Source organism: Lactuca serriola, chromosome 9 (genome assembly GCF_051521515.1).
Source record: "Lactuca serriola cultivar US96UC23 chromosome 9, Lser_US96UC23_V15, whole genome shotgun sequence".
Lineage (NCBI taxonomy): Eukaryota > Viridiplantae > Streptophyta > Magnoliopsida > Asterales > Asteraceae > Lactuca > Lactuca serriola.
Genome location: NC_136416.1, coordinates 16,594,993 through 16,620,782, shown reverse-complemented (window position 1 = coordinate 16,620,782; position 25,790 = coordinate 16,594,993). Strand labels below are relative to the sequence as shown.

Here is a 25,790-nt window from a genome sequence, read left to right as displayed (position 1 = left end):
GATTCTAAAAGCTATTCAATTAAAACAAAACGTGATTTTTTTTGAAACAACAATGATATTGAAAAGGGAACACCTCAATAGCAAGTAGCTAATAGAGGCCCCAAACCAAGTACATGAAAATAGAGAAGACAATAAATGAATTACAATTACATCAAATAAAAGGTGAGGCAATCCAATCTTCCCAACTACAGAATTCACCTTTGCCCCTATTTTTTTTATCCAGATAAACACCATGGACTTAATGTTCTCGACAACTTTACGCGGGTTACAGAATCTCGCCTGAAACAACCGTTCATTTCTGTTTTTCCAAAGTATCCAAATCAGACCATATCAGATTGCAATTAGTTGCTTTCGTTTTTTGTATTGTTTCCCCATTTAGCCGCAAATTCCACAATATCCACCACTTCATTTACTTCACTCAAATTAATCCCACACCACCTGAAAATCATCTCTCGCACCATTAGTGCAAATGGGCAGCTAATGATAATGTGGTTGGCACATTCAGGCCTGTCAATGCATGAACCACATATAGTCGAGTCAAGATTAATGCCTCTGTGAGATAGTGCCACAGCAGAAGGAATCCGTCCTTGTATAGCTCTCCACACAAAGCAAGTTACCTTTATGGGGACAAGCTTACTCCATTTGATCATCGCCTGTTGATTGTTGACGGGTAGCGTTTGATCAATCCTTTGCCTTAGCATGTGCACCATATAGTTTCCATCATGGCTTAGTTTGCATTTAGTCTCATCTAGACCAGGTTGTAGTCGAATAGTTGTAATGGCCTTTGTCAAATTCTCCAACTCGGTAGTTAATCCCACGTTTATTGGACACGAACTCCAATCCCACTTGATTTCATCTGCAAGTATCCGGATACTTACCTTAAACCTTTTCTTAGATTCAAGAGCATAAAGTGAAGGGAATGCAGTCTTTAATTTACAGGTTCCAATCCAAAAATCATGCCAGAATTGGGTATTATCCCCAGACTTGATCACCTGCTGGAATATATCATCAAAACTAATACCTAACCTTTCAATGTCCTTCTTAGTTCCCGATATGTTGTTCCATACACCAAATATTAAAAAAAACAAAATGTGATAATCATAACAAAGAGAACATCCGTATACTGCTTTGCTTTGCAAAAGAGATCAAATTTATGTATCTCGAGTTGCCAACATCCTCCTTAATAAATCAAGGTTTTTTTTGCCACATGTCCTCTTCTTCTTCATTTGGACATATGACATTTTCTTGAATTTTTGAATTTTCTATTTTCCACTTGTTATTTTATTGTATTTTTCATTTTATTAAATTAAAATTCCACATTTAATATGTAAGGTAATATATATATGTAAGGTATTTATTAGAAAGAATTTATATATGTAATGTATTCAATGTATTAAAGAATCATTAATTTTAATAATTAAATTTTTTTTTCTCATTTTTCTTATAAATTCAAACTTCTCAAATTGTTAAAATTTCATATATATATATATATATATATATATATATATATATATATAAAATAAACCTATGTAATACATGAGTCTCAAACCTAGTATAGATCATACAAAGTTGCATAATCCATCCCTTTTCTTGATAGACCTTACTGCCCGAATATTTAAAGAAAGTATACAAACACGACAATAATGATGTGAAAAAAAGGATTTAATGGGATTCACTTGATCAAAACAATCAAGCTGCGTCCACAGATAAACTAAAAAGAAATTTTTATTGATAATCCTTAATACAAACTCTTTTTGTATTAGGATTGTAATCATATAGAGATGTGTATTTATAATAAAGTTGTTGATGCCATAAAGGGGTTTATTTCTTGTGGTTTTGTAATAAAAATAATAATTGCTCTAGAAATTAGATTTGTTGGTTACAACAACCGTTACACACCTTGTAATTAGTTTTTTCTTTCTCCAACTTCTTGCTAGAGTCTTTTTCTAATATATCATTGTTTTTTTTTAAATCTATTTATAATAAAGGCTTAACCTAATTTCTTATGTACCTATGCTCATCGGCGTATGGCATCACAAACATAAGTTGGATCAAGATGGAAAAGTTTATCCCCAAGTTAATATGTAACGTCCCAAAAATACTAAGTAGAAATTTTATTTTTAAATAAGTCAAAATCATACATTCATTTGTTCTAAAAGTCAACACAAGTAAGGTGTTGTTTGTTTTTTGTCTACATATATTATTGGCCTCTTCTGTCTGCGCCGCGCACCATGTGCATACATTAGACTTTGTAGATTGTTTGTTTTTTTTGAAGAATGCGGATCTAAAAAGGTTTGCGCATCCTCTAATTAACGTAGACGTGGATCAGAGTTTTTAAACCTCTTCAAATATCTTCTAGCTTAAAAACACATATACTTTTATTGTTGTTGTTTTTAAAAAAAAAAAACTTATATTTATTCCAACTTTATCTATGATAAATAATTTTGAAAAAAAAGTTACAATACTTAAAGAAAAAAATGTTCAACAACACAATCATCACATTTATGACAAATTTATAAATAAATTTTTAATTACAATAATAGTTGGTGGAGCTGTTTATATAGATATGAAAAAAAAACATAATATTGTCATATATTTTTTATGCCAAATTTTATAAAACATTATTTACTATAGCATCGTTCATTTTTTGGAAAAAATATTTATGGTCATTTTTTTAATTGATTTAATTGAAAAAGTAAAATGAAAACTTTGAAAAATTTCATTTAAAATCAAAGTTTATTTCCATTAATGCTATGTGTTTAATTCTTTTATTTCTAATTACAATGTTTAGATACAACTTTACTACCAAAGTTTGTTGGTTTTTATCAAATATGTATATAATAATTCTTATCATTTTATTTTCACTTTTTATACATTAATGCATACAAGTTAATCTAAATTTGTTAATTATCTATAATAAAGTCATAAAGTTATTGAAAAGCTCTTTTAAGTTTTTATTTTAAAATCACTTTAATTAGATTTTAGTTTATTCTAACACCCTGCAGATGTTAAAAAAACAAACAATCTTCTTTTTTTAGACTTCAGACTTTTTGTCCACATCTTCTACTACAAAAGTTTGCAGATATGGTCCGCAGACTACATACATTCCCTAAGAAAAAAGAAACATCACCTAAAAGTGTTCTCCAAATATCAGAGAAAAATCGTAAACAATGTAGAATAAATCTTCAGTGTATGTAGTGCGATCAAGTTGATCCCTTCCTTTTGGAACCAGAAGTACCTGAAATATTTTAAACATAAATCGTAAGCACAAAGTTTAACAAGTTCCCCAAAATACCACATATCATACATAGGATAATGAATGCTATGGGCCGAATCATAGTCTTACAGTCACTTCCTACCAAATCATGGTCTTTCCTTGCAATGTCGAGGGTCAAATCCTGGAATTTATGCCTTGGGCCAAATCATGGTCTTTCCTTGTAATGTCGAGGGCCAAATCCCAGTCTTACATACAAGTGTCAGGGGCCACACCATGGTTTTCCACACAAATATCATGAAGACAACTAGCATCCTACATAAAAATGTCAATCCTGGGCTTACATAAAATTGACAGTGTAACATCCCGGCAGCGAGGTATTTCCAAAATGAACTATTAAGTATGAAGGTTTATGATTTTTAGCTCTTGTGTATGAGAAAGCTTGAAAAATGGCCTATAGTGGCATTTTCGTAAAATTAGGCAGTACGTTGGGCGTACATGCGCGAGCCTTGGTACACTGGGCGTACACCGCGTATGCAAGACGTAGGTGAAGGATCCTCAAACCCTAATTTTTAAGGTTTGGTCCATATATAAACATCATTAAATCATCATTCCTCATTCCTTCTTCAGCCTTCACTAGCCATTTCGTCCATCTAGAACCCTAATCCACCTTGAGAGCGTTCTTGAGCTTTTATGGGTACTTTGGGTGATTAAGAAGGAAGGACAAGAAAAGAGGGCCACCTTGGAAGAGTGCATCACCTTATATCCATAATCTCATCATCATTTGGCATCATTTTAAGGTAAAAAGATATGAACTTTATGATGCTTTGTTTAAGATATTGTTAGCCTTGAAGTTGTGAACATTTTGGTCCTATTAGCTTTGCATTTTGAGTATGGGTTACTCTAACTCATTTGAGCCATCCTTTTAGACATTTCAGAGTGTTGTTGTGCATAAAAATGTGATCTTGAATGTTGTATGTAACCCATGCATATGTTAGATGGTCTTATTAGGTTAAGAACATAGGGTTTTGTACATTAAGCACTTTATAGCCATGCAAAGTCATATAGTTGGAAACTTTATGACTTTCGACATCATTTTGGGCTTGGATCTGAGTTTTAGACAGAAGGGCTTAATGGAATACGCTCTTAATGACATTTTGGGACTAGGTAGCGTAGCTTGTGCGTACGCGATCAACACCCCACTTTTGGTCAACAACAGAGCACGATGGGCGTACTCTCTTGGTACTCAGGGTGTACTCAGCTGGGAAGGAATATTGATTTTTGGACCTTGACCGTTGACTTTGACTTTGACTAGGGTTGACCAAGTTTGACTTAAGGGTATTTTGAGTTATAGTTAAGCATTGGTATCTATCAGTTGAATAGGTGGCCTGTAGAGCTGGTATTCAGAGCAGTGTATTGTTCAGCTATTCGTCAGACAAAGAGGTGAGTTTCTTCTCACTGTACCATGGGTCGAAGGCACCAATGCTGGCCCACTATATTATATATCATGGTTAGGATAGTATTATGCTAGTTTGTGGCTGATTAGTAGATCTACATGATCATATGTATTTGTTGGTTCTGTGTTTATGTTTATTTGTTACATATGTCGACATATTGTGTTGGGTTGAGGTTATACTGCTTTGTGCGGTAGCCAACAAATCCGGGAGCAATCCAAATATGAGTTGAGGGCCCGATTGGCATGCTAGACTCATACCGTGGGCTTGGGAGTAATCCATATATGAGTTGAGGGCCCGATCTACATGTCAGACTCATACTGTAGGCTTAGGGGTAATCCAGTTTTTCTAGATGTGGACCCGGTATATGTTGTTATATATGTGTGTGTGTGCTGGTACTTTGGGGTAACTCACTAAGCTTTGGCTTATAGTTTTTAGTTTATCGTTTCAAGTACTTTAGAAGATCATGGAAAGGCAAAGGCATGATCGTACACAACTTGCTATTTTATGTCACTTGGTCTTGGGAAAACTCTGATTTGGAATAATGCTTTTAAAACAATGACTATTTTTGTAAACAACGTTGATTAATCATGATTTTGAAAATTTTAAATTTATTGTGATTTTTGAGTGTTACAGACAGGGTCCAGATCCAAGTCTTTTATATAATCGTCAGGGCCACACCTTAGTCTTCCATGCAAGTATCACAAAGACAACTAGCATCCTACATAGTGTAGTGAGAAGACTCACCTCACAGACGTAATCCATAACTATCATCTCACACCAATGAAAAGTAGGAGCTACACACCTCCTAATAAACCATACAAGGTAAACCCTTAGCCTACCTTCTAAAATTAGAAATTTAACCAAAAGTCCACTCAGGTAAAAAGTCAACGTTTAAATTCAACAGTCGAAATCATCATCAGTTGACTTCCACGTTGTGTCCATTCCGTGGGCACTTCATGGCTAACAAACTCAGTCCAATCCTATACTCCAGCTACGAACAAATCCATCGCGAATAATCAGATCCCCACGTCATGGCAGACATGCCACCATTTCGTGGCTAACGCCAGACAAAATAGTTGTGGAACCTTAATCCATTAAGCCCTTAGCTTAAAATTTCAAGGAGGCTTCTAGGGACACTAGTGGTTCATAAAAATGTCAACTTCATGGGCATACATGACCCATGCATGTCCTCCATTCAACTAGGTCATAATGAAGGTAAATGACCTACAATTCCAAGCAAGATCCTCAAATCTCAACCAAAACCTAGATCTGCAAGATATAAAGCTCGAGTGACCTAGATGAGCCACAAATTAGCAAACTTTATCTCATGGTACCATTCAAAACTCATCAAAAGGACACAAATAAGTAAAACAACCCTAAATCTACTAAGAAGGAACCAAAAGGTTGGATCTTAAAGTCTTACAAATGGTCCAGAAGATGACCTCAAAGATGGGGAGAGGAGATGCCTGCTTGATTCTTGCACCAAAACTTCTTTTCTTTCTCTCCAAGTCCCCCAAGAACACCAAAATGAGCCAAAACTTCAAAGGAAGGCTATGGTTTTGAGTTTAGAGGGTTGGAGGTTGAAGAGGATGACCTAATCCTTGGAAGATGGTACATAAATATGGGCGAAATCCTAAAATTATGGGCTTGGGTTGAAATAGTCGCCACGTCGTGGCCTTTCTCTCACCACCTCGTTGGGCTCATCAGGAGGAAATGCTCATTTAAGCCATGCCACATCGTGGGCATCCTTACGCCAGGTCGTGGCATAGAGTTTTTCCCAAAAACTCAATCTTTGATCCTGTTAAGTCTTGGAAAAACGGGTGTTACATACTAGGCCAATCCAAAGTTCATAGTCTGAGACAACTTCTGATCATTAAAATTCGAAGGCAACTAGGTGTACACTGAAGGCGAATTTATTGAGTTTCTCTCTCTCCTATCACCATATTTTCATAATCTATTTAAACTTGTCTAAAACATAACATATTTCATAGCAAAATCCATTCATAACATATTTGAAAACAAGCCCATTACCTAAAAATGTCACTTAACTATCAAATTTTTTTCTTAAATCTAGTTGTTCTTCAACCTCCACCAATGAGTTAGCTCAGGGGATGGGATCGAGTATTCTTGGATCCATGTAGATGATTGCGGATTGAAAAGAAGCAAAGTATATAGAGCTAAAAGTGGATTCTAAGAAAGATGGACAACAAACTTAAATATCCCTATAATCATAAGGAAAAACAACTTAAGTTTTGAACAATAACCTAAAAAGGTATAGTGTAAAACAGATATTCACATAGGTATAATATAAAAAAATCTAATGGACCGATTGATGCGATGTGTACCCCATGCTATCTGTTCAACTCATCTACGATATATATGACAACGCATTAGATGGTGCAACTCTCAATACTCACAGGCCAACCATAACTCCTAATTGCTTCATTAAATCACTTGTTTTAAGAAAAAAAAAGTCAAATATATATATATATATATATATATATATATATACACACACACACACACACACATATGAAATTAAGTGAACTAACCCATATAAATAAAGTGTTTGGAAAATATAACCAACATTTTTAAAAATTTATAAAATAATCACTTACTTTGGAATGTGTCATTCCGGACTATTTATAACCATTCCGAAGTTGGTGGTGGTTGATAGATTCTGAGTCTGGAATCTGACACACGTATATTCCGGAATGGAAAAGTGTATTTCGATCTATACTCAAGAAAATACGAGTATTCCTGAGTGGTAAATTCATTTTATTTTGAAGGAACTTTGGTTTTGTATTGTTTTTATTAGATTTTTTTAAAAAAAGTGTAATTTTGTAATGGTAAAAAAATGAGTTCATATAAAGAATTTTATCAAGTGTCAGTTTCTAGTGGAGGGCAATGACAGCGAATCGAGGGGATCTATGCAATATATTGCTCCAGACTACACAATCTTTGATGTATAATAAATTATATCAACTTCATTGGGTTAATCATATTAGCTGCTTCTGATTCTGGGTTACACACTAATCAAATACGTCTATCTTTTCAATGTCTTGGATCAAATATAGTTATGTAGATTATTAATAATAGTGATGTAAGATATTTTCTTAGTTTCGTAAGTAGTATGCATCCTAACACAATACAATAGTTTGTTGTTAATAATTTTATGGAAAGTGGTATTCAGCGATTTCCCGGGGAAAATCGTTCGGGTGGAAATGAATATTTTGGTGCTACAAGTAACCAAATTTGTAATTTATTACCTATGACATTCAATCATGCTCCTTTTTACAATGAGCCTATATATGGGGGTGTTTTAGGTATAAAGGTAAGGCCTTTGATAATGTTAACAACCATTTTATGTTAATGAATCAACAAATGATTATGCAAAACTAATATTGTTGGTTGATGATGGTAATAAACTCCACATGGGGATGATAATGAACCTAAAAAGGAGGAAACTAAGCCACTAATACCCTGGAAAACCCAAGAGGAAAAGTTTTCTTATTATTTTTCTAATTCTAAAAAACACTAACCACTCATTGGAGGATGTTTGAACCTTTACCATTGCCTGAATTATCACAACAAAAACATAAAGGTGTCACATACCACAATTATATTTCTTGTATGAAGCTCTATCAACTATTCAAAAGCAAAGAAGAACTTAAGCTTAATTTAGGATTCAAATGTATTACCAAAGGATTTCAAATTAGAGTGAGAAAATCTACAAAAGACAGGTTTGAAGTTGTTTAGTTTGATAAAATTTGTAAATGGCGGTTACAAGCTACAATCGCTAAAGACACTGGTTCATTTCAAGTGGTTAAACTATTGGATAGACACATTTTCTCAAACACACAACTGCTTCCCCATCATCACCAATCCAAAAAAAAAGTATTGGGTCATTTCTTGAAGGGCATATTAGCTGATAGTACAGGTAATATTTTGCACGGAAAATAGATCCAAGAAACGTTAAATGAGTCTTAGTGTACATATTTCATACTGGAAAGCATATAGTGAAAAAATGTATACTTTAGATCTGTTAAGATGGACCCCTAAAGAAATCTATGAAAGAATTCATTTATATTGTTACAATTTGGAGAGTAAGAATCCAAGGACCGTTACACATATCGATTATGCGGTAATATATCTTATATAATGAGTAATTCCAATTCTTGTTATACATATATTCAATTTTATGATTAATCTATTAAATTATTGAGTAGGTTCGAGCATTTCAAATAGGTTTGTGTCCTGTTATTATCATTAACGGAGCACAACTTAAAATAAAATACATGGGCATGATGTTCCTAGTAGTAGGCATGGAAAGTAATAACCAAATCCTCCCAATAACATTTGGTGTTGGAAAAAATGGAAAGTAAAGATTCATGGATATGGTTTTTATCAAGACCTGAAGAATGTATTGAGACATGGAATCTTTGGAAACATATATGATAGAGCCAATTCCATTGAAATGATCATTCATGCCATTTATTGATGAATATGAGGTCTGATTCAAAAAAAATGTTGTTGTTGCCTAAGGATAAGTCACATAAGCAGAAACTGTGACAACCAGTTTCCCATAGATTCAGCTAAAACTGAATATTCAAGTAGGACTACGTCAAGTGTCAAACGTAAGGGTAAGTCTAAGAGTAGATCTAATGCTGAAAAAAAAAACTAGTCAAGAGTCTGATAATGTGGATCTAAATTACCTTTAGTCATGTTTGTACCAAATTAGAAATTTCTAAAAATTAAAATTAATGTTGTTCGGTCAGATAAACTTGTTTTTTTGCTACATCATCATTAGGAAATTTTTTAAAATATACACAAACACCAAAATTCAAATGTCAAGGAAATTTACAGTCTTTATCCATAGCCAACTCTCAACCACCACAAAATAACATACTCTTGTAAAGTAGGCTACAGCACCTGGGGGGGGGGGGAGCTGCATAAAACAATATATAAAGTTTAATGTTATCTTATTCTCTAATAGGCATTTATAAATCATAAGGTAAACTAAGATGCATACATTTCTGTCATCAAGAATACATACACAATCATCGGCTAGTAAACACCTCATCCTAGGGTATGTAACCACCCGAGGGATCACACATGTGGTAGGGGTACCAATTATCCTACTGTTGGGAAATGTATCCATAATCGAAATCTACAAAATTAAGATGTGAAACAACTAACTAACATAGTAATGTTACAATACTTGCATAAAGAGTATTATGAAACATAGTCGATATACCTTAAATGCATACATAAATCCTTGTATGGTATATGTAGGTCTAGTGCAGAGTCTTGATTGGTTGGGGCTTAAAAGAAGGTAGTCATTAATATAATAAAAATAAGGTACTCTTTGTGTCTTTTAAACTCATCCAAATCAGAGACGAGTGCAAGATATTCAACTTGAACTAGTTGTTGAGGTTGCTTGCCACAAAATCCCGACTCTAACATATACAACAGGAAGACTCACACAACTTCTTTATCTGATAATATATGAAGTGAATTATTGAACACCTGAATAATGAAACCAACTTTCACCGACTCCGAAGGCAAGACAAATGGAAAGACACACAGTCTAAATTGTGTTGCAGAGGAAGTATCCTAGATATACTCCCCCAAAAATCGCAACCCGGTAACAAGATAGAAATATCTCCTGTCAAAGTAAACCTAGTAGTCATGTATCGGAAATAGAAGCTCCTCCAGGTTAGCCTGATAATAAGTAGTAGCTTCCTTGCAAAAAATGCAATGATAAAGTAAAAGGTGACATTATATACCCATTGAAATGTTCACATAAGCACCAAAACAGGATGCCCTAAACATGGTAGCACGTTCTAGTATGCGTAAACGGGCCATGATTTTCTGACCAAGTTGTTGTAATGACAACCACTTCGTATGTTCTGCCATTTTACAAGGAAAGAATTTTAATTGGATCTTTTCTAAATTTTCCGTTCTAAAATGACTATATTCCAGACTACAGTAAAACCTCTATAAATTAATAATGTTGGGACTAGGATATTTTATTAATTTAGCAAGGTATTATTATATCGATAAATTAATAAATTATTAATTTAAAGAGTTGGTTTATATTCGTGAGCAACTCTCAAATTAATGCATCAACCTTCAACCGTATCGGCTTGGAGAAATGTGAAACAACATAGCAAATTGCTTTTAACACTATAAAATTTGTTTGTCTAATGCAACCGGTTCAAATGATTTAAACGATGTAAATTCTGGAAAAGACATTTGTGAGCTCGAGAACTTGATTACAAAAATGCATTATCGACACAAAATGGATGTGAATGAGTTGTTGGATTATCCGGGTGAAAATAATGAATGTTACAAGGTTCAAAGCATTGAAGAAATTATCGCGAATACCGTTCAAAATTCGGTTGATGATGATTCAGTACCTTTGGAACCGGTCACTCAGAAAGAAGCATTGTAAGCGGCAACAACTCTTCACAACTTTTTGTTCCAATACGAGAATGCAGTGCCTCAACGCTTAAATGCAATTGGGAGATTTAAAGATGAACTCAAAATAGATTTGAATTTCACAAAAAAAAAGTGACTATAGATTCATTTTTACTTGACAATTCTTGAATTTTGGAATATTTTAGTAATTATTAATTTATAGTTTCGCTGGACCAATATATTTACATTGGGATTTCAAAAAAAAATTATTTTATTATTTCATCGATTGGGGTCCAATTTTGTATTGGTCCCAAGTTGAAACCGGACAAATTATTAATTTTATTGATGTTATTTATCGAGTATTAAATTATAGAGGTTCTACTGTATAATGGTTGTGTTCCATACAACATTCTAGAACACCATTCCAGAACAATCTATCAATATCTATATCATACATACTTATAAAGCTAGCATTTTTTTTTCTTGAATCTTATGCATTTGAAACCCCATTTTTTTTTAAGTTTCTCAAACCACATTCATTTGAAACCCCTTTTTTTAACTAATGCAACTCAACAATTTTCTTAATTATGATTTAACACTCAAACGTTTTATAACTTATATTATGTTTAATTACCATTTAGTGAAAAGTTTACTATAAAAAGACCAATCTTTTGTGTCTTTTGTGTTATATAAAATCTTACATGTAAGAAGGATTTGAAGATATTGTGATTCAAAAATTATCATATAGCTGAAGCATTCACGATCCAAATATGATGATTTGAAGAAATGGGTTATGTCGCATCGATGGTAATTGTAATATGATTTTTTTCTTTCAACCAAAACAAATGAAGCTTTTTTATTCTTTCTTTATATTCAGTTTCTCATTTAATCTTTATATGTGATTTGTGTGTACTACTTAATCTTGAAAAATATTTTGATTGCAGGTTAGTGAAGAATTGTCATCAAGTTTCTATGGTTGAATGGTGTTAAGTGAAGAAAGAAGATTCATAAAATTGATATATGTTTTTTTTTTTTGAGCAAAGTTGACGAATGTTAGTTTTTTCTTTTGATTTAAATGTATGTTTATGTAACATCTTTATTTATATATATTCAACCACCCAATGCTCTTATTTATTTGATTGTAGTTTTTCTATTTTGATTATGTTTATTTTCTATTATTTTTTGTTGGGTTATCCTACACAACATATTTAAAAGACAATATTTAAATGTAACGCCCGCGTTTCCAGGCTAGGCATTTTCGTTGATATAATAGTCTAGGTTAACCTTTGTAACCCATTTTGAAATAATAGAAGTGTATTATTTGAGTATTATGTGTTTTGTGCTTAATTGCTTAATTATGTGGTTTGATTAATTAAGAATAAAAATAAACGTCAAAATTTAAGTGTAAAATAAACTTGATATCTTTGGATAATGTTGTAGTAGTTGAAACGAGGTTTCAGAATATATAAAGAGCGCCAGAATCTGACTTCGTATGCGGAAGTTATGATTTTCTGAAGTTTCGACTTAGCGGTATGCAGCCCGAAATACTCGCTTTGAGATCGAGCGGTTTTTAGTCAAATCAATCTAAACGAGAATTGAAGATCTCGTTGTTGGTATCGAAACGATGAAAAGTTAGACGAGAACGGACGTCAAACGAAGAAGTTATGAATTTATAACGAAGTGTTTCTGTCCCGGCCTACTAAAAATAAATAATAAAAATAAAGTTAAAATTAGCCGACGGAGTCTAAACGAAAGTTATAGAGCGTAGTCTCACCTTCGCGTGGATATAAAGAACGTCGAAAACGGAGTTCGTATGAAGAAGATATGAATTTTTGAAGTTTATTAAATAATTAATAATTAAATTTAATTATTAAATCCCAGTATTATCCGAAGACGAGTCAACGGACTCATCCGAAGTACGCCCCGTGTACTAGCCTACGCCCCGCGTACACCGAGGTATGTCGACATTCGCACTCGAGTATTTCGGATACGTAAGCCATGACGATCCGAGGCGTACGCCCCGCGTACCCTCGTACGCCCCGCGCACTCCGAGGTTCCAGCCTCTATAAATAGGATCCGAAGGCAGCCGACTCCTTTACTATCTTTCTCTCTTCTCTCTCCCATTTTACCTTGATTTGCGTGCCAGAAGTACCCCGAAGCCCCGATAATATTCTCGAGCCTCGAAGCAAGTCCCGAGATCCCGAAGATCCCGAGAAGTGCGATTCCCGAGCCGAAGCTCTGTCCGCGAGAAGTTCGATTTTTGTGGAGATCTTCCAGATCTACCGAAGAATACTACTTCAATAAGCCGTAGTGCTGTCCGATCATCTTCTGATCAAGTGAGTGTATACTACCTTTCATAAACACGATAATAATACAAGTATGGTTTGAGTGTATTAAGTATATTGTTGTTTATATGTGTGAGTGTGTAGTTACTTTCTTCTAACGCATAATTATGAAGTATTTTATACGGAATACGTATTATGTGTATAATTTGTGGTTATGTGTGTGAATGTGTATTCACTTTCTTCTATCTCATAGATATGATTTATTCTCTATGAAATACGTGTTATGTGTGTGTTCCTCATCTGTTATGTGGAATATGTATTGATTAAAGCATGCTATACAGGTTTTCAAACTATGTATAAAGATGTATATTTTTATCTACTAATATGTTGGGTAGAACATGGGTAGATAGTTGGTGTGTAATAAACAAATGAGAGGCCTCGTTGTTGTTTGATTTAGTCATCTAGCGGAGTTTAGATGACGACCACGGACTTTTCTAGACAGTCTTGTGGAACATTAGCAGGCTCGCCACCTGTAGGTGTTAATGAACTTGGGTGTTCATTCGTTGTACTCCATCCCCCTCATGGTTGCCTTATTTGACTTATATTGCTGAGGAACCCCCGAAGCATGTGTTGTCACCCCGATGAAATATTCTTAGACTAGGTCCCTTATGTTGGTTGTCTTAGGGATGTAAAGTGAGAATAACGGGAATGAGTAATTGGGTTATTGTTGGTTGGTGGAATTAAATATAATTATTTATTGTGGGTTGAAAACCCTATATGCTCACCAGGCTCCCAAGCCTGACCCACTCAGTTTTATTTGTATTACAGGAAGTGGCGCGAGGGCATAAGATGGATGAACCATCAAGTTGTTTTGTTTACAAGTCTGTATATGTATATATTTGTTGAATGACTTGTAATGTTTATGCTTTATGGTCTGTATTGGAACATGACATCCCGAGTTTTGATTATATAATGAAAATACATTTCTTTTATGAAATGCTTTGGTAAACATTGTTTTATCATGTTTTGTTTTTGGGAACAAATTCCGCAACTCTTTCAAATCAAAAGGATTTACTCTGAAATTATTTTAAAAGCATAAATGAAAATCGGTCTTTTCTGGCCGAGATTTTGGGGATGTCACATTAAAAGATAACATAATTTTTAACATTTGATATGTAATTATGATAGACTTATCATGATATGTTCTTCATATGAAAGTAATTTATCCATATTACTATGACAAGAATTACATATGACATTTGCGAAAATATATATATTATATGTGATTTGTTTAACATGTATATGCACCTATGTATGTTATAAATTTATAAATAAATATCTTTATGTTTAATAATTCAAGGGATTGAAATGATGCGTCAAAACCAATTATTTAGATGAATATAATAATAATAATAATAATACATTTCCAAGTACCACATTCATTTGAAACTCACACTACAACTCAAAAGTTTTGTAATTTATGTATATTTATTAGTTACAACTCAAGAGTTCTTAACTTATGATTATTAATTAGTAATCACTAATAACTTTTTATTTTCCTTTCTTTTATAAGCTTGTAAAGTTTTGTTCATTAAAAATGTTAATGTATTTGAAGAGATTTGTGATTTAAATATGAAGAGTTAATACAAATATTATAATATATGTTTTAGTGTTTTTATGTTATTAAAAGTTATAGTATTTATTTTTTATATTTTTTTATTATTCGTTGTATATATATCTTTTTTAATACAAATGTTATAATAGATGTTTTTCTATTTTTTTTACTAAAAGTTGCAGTTCATATTTTTGTTCATACGTTTTGTTACCCGTTATATTATCATTCATTTGATATATAATTTACATAATTTTAAACGGTTTATAAAATTATCAAATAATTGTATATATCACAATGACTTAAAAATTAAACTATAATGTTTAATTTTACTAATATGTTAACTATATGTTTGGTTTACTACTAATATTTTGTTTCAAAGTAGAAAAATTAAATAATAATTTGGTAAGAGTTATTATTTTAACTATATAATTCTATTCTCACGCAACGCATGCGTATTCGCCTAGTATACTTATAAAGGAAACGTTTTTCCTTTCACCATATTTATTTGAAACTCCTATGAGACATTTTTACTCAAACCATATTCATTTGAAACCTCTTATTTGAATGAATACCACTCAAAAGTCTCTTAATAATGATTAACCATTCAAAGGTTTTATAACTTATATAATATGTTTAATAAGCATATAATGGATAGTCTACTATAAAAGGCCAATCTCTTTGAGTAGACACATAAATACCAATCACATACAAAATTCACAAAGAAAACAAGTTTAAAGGTTTTTGTGTTGGTTTGAGGGCTTTGGACCATTTTTCGAGCCATGTTATTATGTTAAAGTTTTTAATTTGTAAGTTTGTTATATATTAATTATTTTATTTTATTTTATTTTATTTTTCTTAGTTCAAGTATTCTTTTAAGACAATTCTTGTATGTTATGGATGAAATTTTAATGTAAATTAGATTAGATTCACGTTATCGATCATATGTTATGGAATGTGATATAGATAATATTTAATTAAATATTTTATATATATATATATATATATATATATATATATATACATATATATACATGTTTGTATGTTTGTGTTACTTCAGAGAATTAATTAATTAAAAATCATGGATATGTCATATTATCCATATTATCTATGTAAGTCTTTTTTAAAATGCAAATTGTATGTTTTATCACTTTATATTTTACTATATGTTTATCATTTTAAGTATAATAATAATTGCTTATTAAACGTTTTCTTTCACTTATTAATAACAATAAGTGGTTTTAAAATTAACAAACAATAGTTATAAACTTTAACTTATTAATAATAATAAGTGGTTTAGAATTAATGAACAATAATTTTAAATGATAATAACATTAAATTATAAATTACATAACGTTAGCTACAAACAAATTGTATTTTAAATTAACATTATTAATGAAAATAGAAAATAATTGCATAAGTAAAATTTTAAATGAATCAATCATAAAGATTGTTAAAAATAATACCAAATAGATAATTATATTTAATTCTATTAATGATGAAGTTGGGTTGATGTCAATGAATATTATTGTTCAAAATAGTTGAGATTATATATATATATATATATATATATATATATATATATATATATATATATATATTAGTGTAAAAATATTATGTCAAAGTTAGTGCCAAAAACATAATCGTTATAAACATATTTTTCAATATTTTAACAATATATTTTAACTTGCGCTGCACAACACGCGAGAATTTGTCTAGTATCTTATAAAAAAGTCATATTTACTCAACCCATATTCATTGGAAACTCCCATCTTTTAAATAATATCATCCAGAAGTTTTCTTAATAATGATATCACTAAAAGATTTTATAACTTACATATTATGTTTAATAACATTTAATGAGAATTTTACTATAAAAAGATCAATATTTAGAGTTGAGACATACAAATCAAATAAAAATATACAGAGAAAATAAGTTTTAAAAGTTTTTGTGTTGGTTGTTATAATTTGAAATTTGTAAGTTTGTTATATACTATTTCATTTTTTAAATGTTGTGGATGAGTCATTAATATAAATCACATCATATACATGATTTTAATCACATGTTATATAAATATTTAAGTTATTTTTACCATTTTGAAGACATGTTATTATGTTAGGATTTTTATTTTGTATGTTATTGATCACATGTTATATAAATATGTGAGGTCGTTTTACCACTTCTAAAGACATGTTATTATGTTATAACTTTTATTTTGTAAGTTTTTTATACATGAATTCTTTTTTTATATATTTTGGTAGAATCGTTAATGTAAATAGATATATTATTGTAAGTTTGTTATATATTAATATTTTTTCTATATCTTGTGGTGGAATCATTAATGTAAATTAGATATATTATGATGTTATAACTCTTAATTTGTAAGTTTGCTATATATTAGTTCTTCTTTTTATATGTTGTGATAGAGTCATTAATGTAAATTAGATCAGATACATGTTATCGATCACATGTTATATGGTTGATATGCATAGTATTTAATTCAATATGTTATATACAATTGTTTATTTATGTTGATTTAAAGAAATAAATAATTAAAAATCATCGATATATTATATTTTCCATTTAAGTCTCAAATTTTTACAAATTTTCCTATATGTGCCTCTTCCCGACTTTAATGCTATAAAGTTTGAATTAATTATCTAATCTATTGAAAGTTTTAATATAGATATGCTATTAAATACAAAGCCTAAATCAAAATATAAAATACAATTGAAAAATATTTAGGTTTTACTTATTCTTAAATATTTTAATGGATTAATATACTATTAAATAAAACTTAATTCATATATCAAATATTGTATTAATTCAAAGTTTTACAAAAAAATAGTTGTTCCAATAATTATTAACAATAATAATAATTGAGAATAACATATTATATTATATCATATTATATGTTATTCTAATCTATTATTGTTAATAATTAATTAAATAATTATTTTACCTGTGTGCAAAGTGGCAGACGGCTAATGGAGTATTTGCGACGAACAGTTTCCAGCAAACAAGTATAATTGTGTTTTTGTTTAGGGTTTAAAATAAAAATGTGTTCATGATTTGGTTGAAAAAATGTTGTTTTAGTTGACTAAAGATATATGTATATATTTTGGGTTAGAACAAAAATATTTTGTATTTTTTTTTTATAACAATGGTCATTTTCCGATTAACATTGATAAAAAAAGTATCAATCTCGTGACAATTGTCGTTTTCTAAATATATTCAATGGAATAAAATATAATAATGTTAGTTTAATTTTCAAATCGATATTTATTTATACAAAATTTGGTAATCTAATTATTATAAATGAGTTTTTCATTGAAAATAACCATTTTTTTTCCAGTTTTTTAAAAATAGTCATTTTTTCTAGAATGTATGATGATAATTTTTTCAACAATTAGTTCCATTAAAAAACACATTATTCCATTATAATGAACATAACAAATACATGTTGTTATTGGTTGGTTTTACGACAATTAAAATCCTTTCAAACGGCTAAGAAATCCAAAAATCATATTGGTTTGATTACACTTTTTCATATTTTTTTCCCACAAACGATTTACCTGAGAAATGTATATTTTTTTAAATTTTTTTTAATGTTGATGATTGACAAATTTTAAGATGTATCAGGATTTTCAATAGTAGATTTTTGTTGTTTTTCTTAATCTTCATGTTATAAAGTTCACAATATATAATATTTTTATTTTTATAAATAAAAAAATTATGTACATGTTATGGTAGACATTTATTTTTAAGTATGATAGTTTAATGACAATAAAAATAATAAATTTATAAACATAATTGTTAAGTGTCCTACCCTGTAGTTAGGTAGTTCTCATAACCATGTATTTCTAGCATCGATCTTTTTCTTCTTAATTGCTAACTCTATTGCCTTACCATCTTTTACCATTTTTTATTCCTAATTTCCAAAAGCTAACCAAAATTTATTAAACACTTTTAGCTATAATAAACAAATCAATAAAACATGTTTTAGCCACATACAAAGAAGTACCGTCTCTATCGTATTATTAAACAAAACATTACAAAATTAAAACTTACATTGACATAACCATTTTTAACTGCAAAAGTTGGCTACTGCAATTGTTTTATTAATATTCAGTTGGCCCCATCACCCCCATCCCATCTCACCCTCCCACTTGCTTGTCTCAAACCAAATCAAAGAGTCAAAAAAGAAATACAATAAAAGTAATTGGGATTCTAATAACATAAAGAATAAATTTCCTAAAAGTGTTTAATCTCAATAATTTGGTGTTTTGTAGACTCTAATCATCACTTGCCTCCATGATTCTCCATTTTAAGAAGCACTTGAAAAAAAGGGCTACAAATGCCTTCAAATATAGAAATGTGATAATATATAGGTGACCAATTACATGAATGGAACAAATGGGGTTACACATGTCTAATGAAATCGATAAAAATCAAAACTTTACTAAACACAACATTTCACGATCTATAAACACACATAATTAAACACTCATTTTAGGACCTGTAAACATATACATACTTACACAGTTAAACACACACACACAGTTAGAGAAAAAAATATAAAAAGAGACATATATGCCTTAATTACCTTTTTTTTTTCCTTTGAATTCAATTAGTTTTTTCTCCCTTTCCTACTATAACAAACTTTCACAACCAACTTCATCAGAAAGTGATTCCATAAACTCATTATTGTCACATTTTATGGAAATTTGAAGTTTCCCTGAAAAAACAAACTTTCACATATGAGAAAATGAAAAAATGGTGGTGCTATCTGAATCTTTTCAGATCTGTCCAGCCAACAAAACAAATGCAAAATTTGATGTATGGATGTGTGTGTTAATAATCGAAACCATATATATATATATATATATGTATATATATATATAGAGAGAGAGAGAGAGATGTACACCACACAAGAAATATATATAAATATACAAGTAATTAGAATTGATAGAAAAAGAGCACACAACATTTTTGTGCAAGGTTTTAAGACACCATACATGCATATAAATTGCATAAGCAAAACATATTAACATCTTAGTAACATTAACATTATAATAAGATTTACTCACTGCCACTTTTGATAATTCAGTACCTCCCTCGACTATTTTGTGTTTTCATGTTTGACACATTGATGACACCATTTTCGTCTTTTGTATAAACCTAATTTTCAGGCTCTATTCATATTCATGTTTCGCCAGAAAGGATTAGAACATTTGAAACAACCAAATTCTACATGAATCTTACTACATTAAGCAAAACCTATGTTGACTGGGTTACATAAGGTGTGGATTAACATATTTTTATCAATACCAAAACAAAAAACCAAATAGAAACAAGTTAAGATGGATTCAAAACAACTAAAAGAAAAAAGTAATAGAAACTTTACAAAAAGGAAGTCGGGACTTACATTCTTTACAAGACTACATGCTTCGATGACGTAGTTAATTATAAATACCCTCCTGATCCATAAAAAACCCAATATAAATATACCTTATTAAATAGATGTATTAATCAGTAGAACAACCAATCGAAGATGTGGAAGTTGATGACATGTAACTGTTGCAGTTGGGACCTTTTGCTTCTGCAATGATGACAATAATGGGATGAATGGATGACATAAAATTTTGTTTTAAAGACATCGCCATGATCAATTTGGAGTATGTACTACAGGTGAATCTATAACAAAAGCTTCGAACTTTAGTCAAACCACACCATTCTTAGTTAGAAACGGTAATTAGTGAGAATCTATAAATGATCCAAGAGAAAATTAGATCGATACACTTATTATTCTTCAACATCTTGTTACGTAATTGGGGAGAGGGAGATGTAATTGTATAGATTCATGAATAGAAATCTTTAGATAGTTATATACATAAGATAATCGACATGAAGTTGGCCTTACTATTCGTAGTGACTGTGTCGCCTCGATGGTGCCATCAGTGGTTCCCATCAATCGAATCTATGTGAGCTCATCCATCCATTGAATCAGTGTATGCCTATCCATCAATTCTGAAATTTAAAGACAAACATTGAGAGTAAGAAAGGAAAAAAACAATCTCAGAAAAGAGCAAATACTTATAAATTCGAAGACTCTGAGATTTAGGGTTTTCATCCATAATACCCAAATCTATCCAATTTAAAAACCAATAACACAGAGAATCGATTGATTAACTGAAGAGGAACAAAAGTTTTGTTGGTTATTGTCGTAGGAAGCCACGACATTGAAGGGCGTGTATATGTGTCTGTTTGTGTGGTGTTGGCTGGGCCAACAGCGGAAGTGGATGAAGAAAAGAGAGAAATTGAACTTGAGTTTGGAGAGAAGGAAGCGAAGAGGAAATACAAGGTGAAGGTTTAATCAGGAGGAAAGGCGGTTTAAGATACATCAATTAATCAATACATTTTTTATCTGAATACGTCGAAGGTGAGGGAATACCGGATTGCCCGTTCAATGTTGACAGATTCATAGTGTGGAATAGTTTTATCTTGAGATATTTAAAAGATAAGAATTTAGCTATGTATTTCACAATTGTACTCAGTGCTTTACAAATGATACGATTTAAAAATAATATTATTTTATTGATGATTATTTGTATCATTTGCTTAATGATTTGAACGTCTTAAAAAATATTATTATTATATTGAATCTATTTATAGAAATAATAAGATTTCTTTTATAAGTTAGTAAAGATATATATCTTTCTTTTTAAACAAATATTTGATGCTTAAAATATCAAGATATATTCAAATAAATAATGATTATATAAGTTATACTCAGGCTAATTTTAACAATAAATAAAAGTATTAGAATGTTGAAAATATATTTAATTATATTTATATGCAATTGGAATACGAGGGTAAAACAATTTTGAGACGTAAAATCATCTATCTTATCGCGATATATTAATCTGTGTAACGTACATATATACGCCTAGTTCTATATATTCTCGACACGTTCTTCGTATTTTGGATATGTTCTTCGTATTCAAGAGTTGTTTCAGACACATTCAATATTAGAATTTCTTATTAATTTTAGTTGTTCTAGTGCCTAAAATTTTAGTGAACACATGTACATATAATCATACAAAAGCCTACTAACAACTAAAATTTGAAGGAAAACAATTTATAGCTATTTAATCGCATCAATTCATACAAAAAACGAAAATATCTTATTTTTAACATATATTCACTATAAAACATATAATCATAAAAAGAATCGAAACATACTCACAAAAAGTAAATCTCTTCACTACTAGAAAAAGACATTCTTAATTTGATTTTAATGTAGTCCAGAACAGTGATTGACTTCAAAATGAAATGAAATCCGAAATGAAGCCTAAAACAGTGCGTTCAAACTCGGCACACAGATCCCAACTCCAATTCCTATGAAATATGTTCAGACAACTCTGACAACAACAACAATTCCAATTGTTGACATTGATGTTTCAAATCTTTAATCGAAGAAGGGGATGGACATAAACGAAGGAGGTTCAGGTTCTTCAACAGTCAAACCTATTGCAACCTTTGAACCAAATGGAAAAGGAAAAGGTGTTCATGTCGAGCCTACTGGAAAAGAGAAGAGAATATTACAAGAACTTAAAATAGAGAATATGAAGCAGCTTAACAGTATAAACCGTCTGAGAGAAAATGACCCACCCGATCTTGATGAGAGAGATCTAAATAAAGTGTATGTTATGAGACCATAGAGATAATAACTTATGGAGAAGTTGAGGCATTCGAAAAATAGCCAAGGATAAGCTATGCCATCGAAGACTCAAATTTTAATCAGTTGGACCTGCCATTCAATCATTCGATGTTCACATTTGCTCAGTTCAAGCTTGCTAAAAAAATTTATGATACCGAGGAGTATAAAAGTATGAAGATAAGATTTTATGCAATACTTGGAAAGAAAGAAGAAGATGTTTGGTCCTTGGTGAAAATTACTAAACTTGTATCGATAACTCTAGATGTAGTTTTTAAAGGAGTCATTCAAAACTATTGATATAAGGTTGCCATGGCTAATAATACTCTTTGTGAGTTGACCATTGCTGATTTTCCACTGATCAACTTGAACGATCTTATTACTGTTACGGAGATTTTAGGATATCTGAATAATGATCAAGTTCAAGATAAATTATCTTACATCATTAGGTATAGTCATATCAAAAGCTTCATAGACTTTTATTTCGATCATTTGCGACCAGTAGACTTCGAGTTCGTTACTTCCTTTTAGAAAAAAGCCTAAATTCCCAAGTCAATTTTAACAGGAAAAATGAACATCGATGAATATGAAGACGATGAAATCATTCATTAATTCAAGGGTGTTGTATTTCGGGGAAAGAACATGAAGGGAGGCAAAAAGAAATATTTCTTCCATACTGACGATAAAGAAAGGTATTATAATTAGAATATTTCCCTCATCCTTCTTCGGATCAACAAATGTAAGAAGAATTATAATGAAGACATAGCAGAGATAAGGAGGATTATTGTTTGGTATATGGAAATACAAAGAGTATTGTGGACCATGGTAAAGTCGTTACCCACGGTATGAAGATTCGATATTAATCACAAAGGGGGAGATTGTAAGTTGTTATGATATATCGAAGTCTTAGATAGTTGTCAAAGTATTGAATAGAGTGTTAATATTGAAGGCTTACATGACTTCAATTTTTGTACGTATTTTATCAGGCATTTATGTTGTTTTTCTTTCATAGTCGAAGTCATGTATATTTTTTGTATTTGTTAAGTTGCAACGCCCGCGTCTCCTGCTAGATTAAGTCATAGTCTGTATTCACTTTGGTCAACCATTGTAATCTTTAAATGAATGAATAAGAAAAGATTATTCATATATTTGTATGCTTACGTGTTTTGTAGGATATTATGTGTAAATTATATGAGTATTTAATAGTAAAATAAATAAAATTAAACTACACATCGAAGATAAAGATTACTTAGGACAGGACAAATAATCTTAACCTAGTTGTAGTATAGATTATAAGGATTCCGAAGATATAAGGAGCTCTTAAATCTGGAACGTCTCTGCGTCATTTAAAAAGTTAATTTTTGATAAATTACTTTTTAGCCTAAGTGATCTAAACGAAATTTGTAGTATTCATTAAACCGAGAATGTGGATATAGAAAACATCTAAATCTGACTTCATTAGAGGAGGTTATGATTTTTCTAAGACTCAACGTACCACTATGCAACTTAGAAATCAAATTTTAGATTGGACAACTTTTAGCCGAAATAATCTAAATGAGAGTTGAAGATTTCATTAATAGGAGTCAAACGATATAAAGTATGTCGAAAATGGACACCGGATGAGAGAGTTATGCTTTTTATACGGGCTTTAACAGTCTAAGCCTGTGTGAAAAATATAAAGTCAAAATTAGCAGACAGAGTCTAAACAAAGGTTGTAGACCCCGTCGAGAGATTTATGGGGATATAAATAACTCCAAAAACAGAGCTCGTACGAGGAAGATATGTAATTTTGAAAATATGAAAAACGGTACGCGTCAGGAGCGCGACGCACCCGACAAGACCACGGAGTCCCACCCACTTCACTCCATATGTCAACACAACATCTTGCCATATCACCTTCTTTTGACCAGGAGCACGACGCGCCTCCATGGTGCACAACACGCACAACTCCAGACTCCCTATAAATAAAAGCTCATTTACACATTCGTCCTCACACCATTTAAGTCTATATTCTCTTGACTTTTGCTCTACTTTAAGACCTTTTTCCCTTGTTTCTAGCCTACGACAAAGACCTATAATGCCTGTGACATCCCCAAAATCACGGCCAGAAAATACCGGTTTGTTTATGCTTTGTTTAAAAATCAGAGTTACATTTTAAATGAAAGTGTTGCGGAATTTGTCCCAAAACAAAAATATGATAAAGATTTATCAAAAGCATTTCCATAGAAATGTATTTCATTAAAAGACTCGGGATGTCATGTTCGTACAGATCAAAAGCATAAACAGTACAATATAAGCCTTACTACATTATTTCATATCTACAGGCCTATATCCGTAATCCCTCGTCCAAAACATCACACCTATGCTCATGCGCCACTACCTGTAATACATAAAACTGAGTGGGTCAGGCTTGGGAGCCTGGTGAGCACATAGGGTTTTCAACCCACAATAAATAAGTTTATTAATTTCATCGATCAACAATAACCCGATTACCCGTTCCCGTTATCCTCACTTTACGTCCCTAAACACCTATCATAAGGGACCTAGCCTAAGGATCATCATCGGGACGGACACTACTGCTAAGGGGATTCCTCAGCAATAAATGTCCTAAAGGCAACCATGTGGGGGATGGAGTACACCGGTGAACATATCGTTCACAAACACCTACAGGTTGCGAGCCTGCTAGTGTTCCACTGGACTGTCTAGAAGAGTCCGTGGTCGTCATCCATACTCCGCTAGATGACAGAATCAACAACATCAACATCGAGGCCTCTCATCATTTTATCACACATCACTTATTGCATCTACCCATGTTTTACCCCAACATTTTCGTAGATATAAAATACATATACAGTTTAAATCATTGAAAACATGTATAACAACGTTCATCTAGCATAGATAGCAAGTATTCAGATAATATGCACACATAGCACGTAATTTATATAAAATACTTCATATCTATGTGTAAGTTGAAAGTAACTATGCACTCACTTGTTAAGGTGATGATTCCAAAATCGGGCAGCGCTTGCTTCTAACGATTCTATTTTCCTTCGACGAAACCTAACATTATTATCGCTA

At 31.3% G+C, this 25,790-nt stretch overlaps 1 protein-coding gene and 1 long non-coding RNA gene across 5 annotated transcripts; both read right to left on the bottom strand.

The window, feature by feature from the left end:
* Positions 1–341: 341 nt before the first annotated feature.
* Positions 342–2,021, bottom strand: LOC145075388 (uncharacterized). Its single transcript, XM_079021650.1, has 3 exons — positions 2,012–2,021; positions 1,900–1,946; positions 342–992 (listed from the first exon to the last, which is right to left on the bottom strand). The coding sequence occupies exons 1-3, from the start codon at positions 2,019–2,021 to the stop codon at positions 342–344; spliced, it is 708 nt and encodes a 235-aa protein (XP_078877776.1).
* Positions 2,022–19,011: 16,990 nt separating this feature from the next.
* LOC145076641 (uncharacterized) lies at positions 19,012–21,459 on the bottom strand. Of its 4 annotated transcripts, none has more exons than XR_013692737.1 (4): positions 21,089–21,459; positions 20,421–21,022; positions 19,599–19,730; positions 19,012–19,329 (listed from the first exon to the last, which is right to left on the bottom strand). It is a non-coding gene; the product is annotated as an uncharacterized LOC145076641 (long non-coding RNA). The 4 variants fall into 4 exon arrangements; XR_013692739.1 differs by having other exon boundaries at positions 19,012–19,730; positions 20,421–20,689; positions 20,916–21,022; XR_013692738.1 differs by having other exon boundaries at positions 19,014–19,730; positions 20,421–20,594; positions 20,916–21,022.
* Between the last annotated feature and the right edge of the window lie 4,331 nt (positions 21,460–25,790).